The sequence below is a fragment of the Cyrtonyx montezumae genome, unplaced genomic scaffold (assembly GCF_038088225.1).
Source record: "Cyrtonyx montezumae isolate F1298 unplaced genomic scaffold, pur_monq_1.0 scaffold_9, whole genome shotgun sequence".
Classification (NCBI taxonomy): domain Eukaryota; kingdom Metazoa; phylum Chordata; class Aves; order Galliformes; family Odontophoridae; genus Cyrtonyx; species Cyrtonyx montezumae.
The window spans coordinates 7,279,736-7,287,023 of record NW_027072100.1 but is presented as its reverse complement, the minus strand read 5'-3'; the positions used below and the strand labels follow the sequence as shown (position 1 = coordinate 7,287,023).

The following is a 7,288-nucleotide window of genomic DNA, read 5'->3' as shown; positions in this document are numbered from 1 at the left end:
ATTAATCTGACACTGTTGAAGCCATCTGCTCTCTACTAAGTGCTTGTCTTTAAAAGAATCGCTTCAGTATTAAAATATTCCAGAACATTAACTCCATTGCTCTTCCTAGCAAAAATACATATCCAATTCATCCAAAAGTTCTTTATCTTCTACGAAGAATTAGTTTGACTTTGCATAGATGCTGCTCCATTATTTTATAAAAATAATTGAGCCCTTTCCCATCAGAATAAAGCACTATGAAACTTGTCACAAAAAGGTATCTTTTAAAGAGCTCAGATCCTATTCTCTCAAATACACAAAAAGGAGTACGTAAGAAACACTACAGACATCAGCAAACTTCTTCTTGTGCGAAATTTTATGACTATCTCTAAACTTTCATACTCTGCTAGTGTTATCTCCATTGAGCAATTGTCAATATGCTTGAAGAAAGACCAATGGAAGACACTTGCCTTCAGGGAAAAGAGTTCCTGCTGGCCTTGCTGGCTTAAGATCAAATGTATTGAAATGAACAGTTCTGACTTGAACCATGAATCAAGAACATATTTTCTCAGGATCTTCCTATGAAAATAACATGACCCTTCTGCATTGGCCAAACGCTTTCTTGCTAGAAAGAAACATCAACATTTACTAATGAACACTTCACTTAAATTTGCGTGGTGCCTGCTTTGTGCCATTTGTTTTTATTTTTCTGTCCCCTGCTGGTTTTTTAGGAGGAACATAATTGTTAGCATTGCCGTTTTTCTTTGTGTTTGTACATGCATATGTTTTTAAGCCTTTGATGGGAGCAGCTGAACCGTGGAATGCTGGTGCTTGCTTAGGGGGTCTGATATTACCAACACTTTGAATTTTAGAATTGTTCTCAGATGGCTGCATATTGTGAAGCTGTTGCTTTGCAGTTGTTTTTTTCAGTTCGTTTCTTATATCACCATACTGTCTCTGAGAAGACATTGCATATCCTGTTCTCTCAGACAGCTTCGAGTGACCTGGATGTGAATAAATCTGTCGCCTTTCTTCACAGTATGGATCTACCCTCTGACCAGAACAGCACGTGGGGAGTTTTGTAACACTTTCCTGGGGAACCATTTTGTTAGGCAAAGGACTAAGCAATGCTTTACATTTGCCAGGGCTTTTTAGGGGACGTATGGAGCTGGGAGCAGTCTGTGGCCTGGCTTTGGCTGCCTTTGCTTTCTCATTCTGTACAGTCTGCATTTGCAGCCACTCCAGTTGCAAAAGGCGACCAATGTATTTCTCAAGAAATCCTGCTGGCTTTGGTCGAAGTTCAGATCTACCCTCTACATTAACAAAGATGGCCAGTTGCTTCAAGTCCCATGAGTTAAAAGGGGGCGGCAGGAAGTCTGGGTAGTAATATTCTGACTCTTTAAAACCTATATCAGGCACATGTTCCAAACAAACTGGGTCGATTTCTTCAGCTCTGAGTATAAGTTCTGGTGGTGTGCAGGGAGATGGAGGAATGGGAATCCTTTCTGAATCAGAGAGATCACTGGCACTATCATCTTCAGCATCTTCTTTAATAATTTGTACTGATTCAAAATCAAGAAACATTTCATTCACAGACGCTTCCTGCCATTTAGAGGAGCATGGACCAGCTTCAGCAACATGCTCTTCATGATTCTTTTCCAACTGTTCTTTTTTACTGCAATAAACATGTTGCACTGGGACATCTTTAACCCTACTGAAGCTAATTTGTCTGCTGCCTTTTGTGGCCGGAGGGATCCTGTGCAGTAAAGATTCACTTTGCCTTGTTTCTGGGAGACTCCTCTTTGACCCTTGTACTCTGGGCAGCGATGTGCAAATACTTGTGATCCTAAATAAAAAGAAACAGCACATCCTGTTAGGATGGTTAAAGTCTTTGGAACACCAGGTTACAGACTTCAAGATTTCTCCCTTAAGGACATGGATATACACAAATTGTGCTAATATTTGCATTGAAATTTAATTAATACAGAATACTATCTACTCTTGAATTTTTATTTCATTCTGATTTTGCCTGAGATCCAGAACAGCAAACTTCCACATTGATAACTTAAACTCGTTGTCCTCAAAAATGCTGAATTCTGTGTGCAGTGACCTCAAAGGCAACACAACAAAGCCAAGATTTCATCACAAGCATTTACATGCGAGCTTCAACTGTGTACAAATTAAACAGACAATCTTAACATAGAATTACTGTTTTGACTGAGTACTGTCATCCAGCTGGTTTCTTCCCTTCTTAAAAGCACTCTGTTGGTTATTATCTTGAGTGTCACGGGAAGTCTGAAAAGACATGAAAGTATGTGATGTTACTGCAAAAGCTGACATAAACTATTTTTCTTTTTCTTTAAAAGAACTGGTATAATTTACCTTTTCACTGCTAGTTGGTACATTTTTGCATAACCTTCCAGGAGAAGATTTCACATGAGAAACAGATTTCTTCACTCCTTTGGTGCTCGAGTGGCTTTTTCCATTACTGAAACTAGCAAGGATTAAATGTAGTACCATGCATTAATAGAAATGTTTACAATCATCAGAACAGAAATGCAACAAAAATTTACCATTAAGTTCCAAAAAGAGAGAGTTGGTTGCAAATAGTCTTGACATCCACAGTAACTGTGCTTTTGTTTTTTTATACAGCTACTATGACACTACATTTTTAATTCTATTACTGAAAAATGTATCATTAAATTAAACAGTATATTAAGAGAACTTAGCCTTCATATAGAAACTTTCATCAGAGGATCCCAAAATTCCTTTAGAGATAATAAATAATAAATATTAATTATTAATTGAGCTAGCACAGGGTACTCATGGTCCTAATGCACTTAAACAAAATTAATTATACAGTGCAATATGAATGCCACCACAACAAATCTCACTTACCTTTTTCATTTGCATAGTCTCAACAAAATTTAAACCATTATTCCATTATTTAAATATATATTTATATTTAATCAAATCAAGAGTTTATAGATGAGTGAAGATAAGTTTTGTGCCTCAGGCAGTGATGCAGTCACCTCTGTGACTTTGTGATCTGCATGGTCATCCCACACAGTCATTTGTGTTGTGGACTGGAGCAGAGCAGTCATGTAAGTAAGTATTACCTCTTCTACAGTACTTAGGGATTTCTATAACTAGAAAGAAAGAAAACGATTTCCTTACTTTACCATTCCTTTGTGGTTTTCATTGATTTGGCTTTCCTTTTTCTGTGCCTTTCGGTGCAGTAATAAAGGATGTTCTTGAATGCCCGGACCCATTATTACTCTTCTAAAGTAGCATCTGCATTTATCTTTACATAATCTTCCGGCGACTCCCACAGCGTACCAAATGCAAACATCACCACGTCCTGGACATGCAACAAACAAAAACCACGCAACTCCTGATTGTTAAGGCAGTACAACAAACATGACTTAGCTACCCGACGGCACTGGGATGCACCTCGGCAGCTGCATGTCGTTCATGTCACAAAGGCAGCGCAGGGACAGTGCTCAGCACCAGGAGCAGGTTGGCCACCAGCACTGCACTCACCGCCAGCTGCAGAGACGCAGCCGCCCCGCACACAGCACGCAGCCCTGCAGCGAGGCGAGCCGGGCCAGCACTGCTCAGCCCACGTGGGCTGCAGGACTGCTGGTAAAGATACAGGAAAACAGCATGAAGTGCAGCAGCGTTGGAGAGCTGCTTAGAGAGCTCTTCGCGCTGCTCTGCCTGCTCGGTGCACTGACCCGAGCCAAGGACGGGCCGACAGGGATGGGCGTTTCTGCTTGCAACTCAACGTCCTTTTCGTGTCAGAAATGTGATCGTGGCATATGCATGTAGGCATCAAATGCTTCGGTTTTTCCTTCTTGCAAACCAAACCTCTCGCCGCTCATACATTCCCACTAAAAATAGCCGCAGCAGAGCACGCAGCGTTCCTTCATTTTCCAGAAACCGCACTCTCCTCCCGGGGCTGCACAGACCCAGTTCCCAAGAGGTGACAGATGCTCCCTACACCCACCCTCAGCTTTCTGCAGTTCTATAGATAGATCTATTGTTTACACGTGTCACTGTATACCACTCGCGTTTATTTGACACAGTCCCGCTCCTTACGGCCTCTCCCCTCCCCACGACAAAGCCCAGGGCAGGGTGCCCGGGTCCGGCAGCATCAGCCCCGCACCGATTCGGAGCTCGGTGGCTCAGAGCCGCTCCGCCCCGCTCGCAGTGCGCACGTAGAGGTGATGGCCCCGCAGGCTGCACCAACAACGACGATGAGGTCATATGTCGCTATTTAACCTTCTCCATTTCCCCGCCCCGGTCCCAACAAGCCCTCCGCCCCGCCGCCCCCCAGCCCGCCCGTACCTGCCTCCCTTGCAGCCTCGGCCGGCACTAAGGGCAGCCCGAGGGCACAGCGCCGCCGGCGGGCGGTGCGCATGCGCCTCGGGGCGGCGCGCATTGGCTGCTCGGTTTGATGGACGGGGGGGGCGCGGCGTGGGCGGGAGGAAGGCCGCGGCTCCGCGCATGCGCCGTCTGGCGGGCTGGGCACGGGGGACTGTGCTGAGGGGCGAGCGGGTACGGCCGGGCTGGCCGCCTGCAGCTGGGCACTGATGTGGGCTGTGCAGAGCCCGGCTGCCGATCCCTCCCCTTCCAGTCACAGTCCCGAGTCCGCCTCCCCGGCCCCGCCCGACAGCCTCCTCACGCCCTCCAGCCTCAGCTCCGGCTCTCTCCCGCCCGACAGCCTCCAATCTTTCCCCGGCCTCGGCAGCGGCCGCGAGTCGCCCAGCATCCAGTGCGACAGCCTCGAGTGTCCCGGCTGCCGCTGCGGGAGCCTGGGCTCGGTCAGCCCGTGCGAGGACAGCCTGCAGCCCCGGCTCGCGGCGTGTAATGGTGCTGGGTGCTTCGGGGTGCGCCGCCGCAGCCCTCCCGCGCTCAGTGACAGCCTGGAGGCCTTCGGAGCCCAACACGACAGCCTGCAGTCCGTCCCCAGCCTGAGAGACAGTCTCCGGTCCTCCAGCGTCGCGGGTGACAGTCTTGATTCCCTTTCCAGCCTGAGCAACGGGTCTACCAGCGTCGAGTTCAGCAGCCAGTGATCTGCCTTCCGCTGCCCCGTACGACGCCCCGGGCTCTGCTTTGCCCCCAGCTGCTGTGAGAGCTGCCAGTGTTCAACCTTTCCTAGCAGAGGGCTATGTGGTTTCAGCTTGCTCTTCTGCACCCGGGGCGGTAACGTCAGATCCTCGCTGTCCGTGGCTGCCTTTCCCAAGTTACATCGGAGAGGCAGTGCTCAGCACCAGCAGTGTTAACGTCAGCTCTGCCATCAGCGAAGAATGGAGGTGCGTGGTCCTCGGAGGAACCCCAGCTACCTGTCTGATCTCTATGAAAACATGCTGCGGGCTCAAGGACAGCAGCAGCCGCCGGTGGTACATCCAAGTAGCAGCCCATGTCGTGTGAGCCATGCCCCAGTCAAGGTGGTGGCCCAGCAGCCTCAGAGCGGCACTGCCAGCAGCTGTGATCCTGCACTGCGACCTATCATCCGTCGCCGAGCGAGGTCTTTGCCTACAACACCCGAAAGAAGGAAGCGAGTGCAGTGTCAAGTTCCTGTGTGCCAGAGCCGTATGAACAAGGTGAGATTTGCTGACGCTCTGGGCTTGGAGCTGACTGAAGTGAAAGTCTTCCAGACTGGGGAGGATCCGTCGATCCCCCTGCATGTCCTTTCCAGGCTGTCCATAAACTCAGACCTCTGGTACAGCAACTTGGAGTTTATCATGCAGTGCTTAGTCCCTGACTTCCAGCAACCTGCAGACTGCATGGATTTCTCTGCCCGGCTTCACGAGCAGCAGGTGTGTCTTGAACGAGTGACCAGTTCAGATCTGGGGGTCAGTGGCACCATCCAAGTTTGCAACATTGCTTTTGAGAAGCAAGTATCTGTGCGATACACCTTCAACCAGTGGAAAAGCCTCCATGAAGCGCGTGCTCATTGGCACAGTAGCATCCTTCAGAAAAACGAGCAGGATCAGGTTGATGTTTTCACTTTTTTTCTCCCTGTGCCTTCTTTCCTCCTTCAGCTGTGCTCTGTAGTCCAGTTTGCAGCAAGGTATCAAGTCAACGGGCAGGAGTATTGGGATAACAACAAAGGCAAAAACTACAGCCTCACTTGCCGGGCTCACCCCCTGAAGATGCCCAGAGAATGCGAGGAGAGCTGGATCCACTTCATCTGAATGAAGGAAAGTGGATGCAGAACAGCTTTGCAGTAGTCTCAGTGGCCCTCTTTTGCATGGCATGGCTCTGTGCTCCTTTTTGAAGCTTACCAATCTTGGCAGTGTTTCACTGCAGGCAGGTAGCCAGCAAACCCGGACGTACTGTTCTAAACTTCTCAAAGTATAAAGGGCCAAAATGTGTAGAGCTACATCTGCTGAAAGCCTGCGTGGTTTCTTGTAGTGTATGAATCAAGGCAGAATGGTTCAAAGGGATGCCTACAGACTATTTAGCAGAGATCAAGGGAAGACACTTGATGTTGCTAGTAACGATCTAGATTGCATAGAGTATTTCTAACAGATCTATTTTACTATTTTGTACTGTCTTTTTTGTTGTTGTTGTTATTTTTTTAAATGGGCAATGTAGCTTTACTGTATTCATTTCTAATTTTGTTTGTATTATCACACTGAGTCTGTGCACTGTTCCAGTTACACACAATTTGCATGGTAGACATAGCACTTACATATATATATATATATATATATATATATATATATATATATATATATATATATATAATTTTTTTAAAGACTGCTGCTGTGTTAAATATTTCCATTAGCTTTGGGGTTGGAAAGTAAAGAAATGCTGTTATGAGCAAAACCTGCATGAAAATTTCCCCTCAGTCCCTCAGTTTCCCTTTTTATTTTATTTTTAAGTGCCTTATCTCCACTGTTTGCAGTAGGCAGAAGGAATGATTGTTACCAGAGTGTATGAAGGCACTCCGGTGCTTCATGGGAGAAGCTCTCATCTTGTTCACCTGATGCACCAGTAGGCTTTTCCTCCAGATGCTGGTGCAGGAATTGTCTTTGAACAGCTGCATTTACTAAGAAAACTAGAGAAATGTTGCACTTGAATTACACTTATGTTCTTACACTCATACTTGAAATAGTTATATTTATAAATCAAGCAGATATGAGAAAGTAAACACAATGCATTGAGTTTGTTGCACATCCTTGGAGTAGGATGCTAGAACCCTGAATCCTGGCTCACAGTTTCCCAGCATCCCACTGCCATTGCAGTAGTGCTTTTTGAGCGCTCTATTCAGCTACTTCTGATTATAAACCGCTTG

The 7,288-nt window shown here is 46.7% G+C and overlaps 2 protein-coding genes across 3 annotated transcripts; one reads left to right on the top strand and one right to left on the bottom strand.

Annotated features, from left to right (window-relative positions):
• Positions 1 to 368: 368 nt before the first annotated feature.
• Positions 369 to 3,302, bottom strand: FAM217B (family with sequence similarity 217 member B). 2 transcript variants are annotated; one of them, XM_065754250.1, is made up of 4 exons: positions 3,157 to 3,302; positions 2,362 to 2,473; positions 2,189 to 2,274; positions 369 to 1,825 (listed from the first exon to the last, which is right to left on the bottom strand). In XM_065754250.1, the coding sequence occupies exons 1-4, from the start codon at positions 3,249 to 3,251 to the stop codon at positions 640 to 642; spliced, it is 1,479 nt and encodes a 492-aa protein (XP_065610322.1). In that variant the 5' UTR covers positions 3,252 to 3,302; the 3' UTR covers positions 369 to 639. The 2 variants fall into 2 exon arrangements, with proteins under 2 accessions (XP_065610322.1, XP_065610323.1); XM_065754251.1 differs by having other exon boundaries at positions 2,362 to 2,467.
• Positions 3,303 to 5,168: 1,866 nt separating this feature from the next.
• On the top strand, positions 5,169 to 6,687 carry PPP1R3D (protein phosphatase 1 regulatory subunit 3D). The gene has a single exon (XM_065754020.1). The coding sequence runs from the start codon at positions 5,292 to 5,294 to the stop codon at positions 6,180 to 6,182; it is 891 nt and encodes a 296-aa protein (XP_065610092.1). The 5' UTR covers positions 5,169 to 5,291; the 3' UTR covers positions 6,183 to 6,687.
• The last annotated feature ends 601 nt before the right edge of the window (positions 6,688 to 7,288 follow it).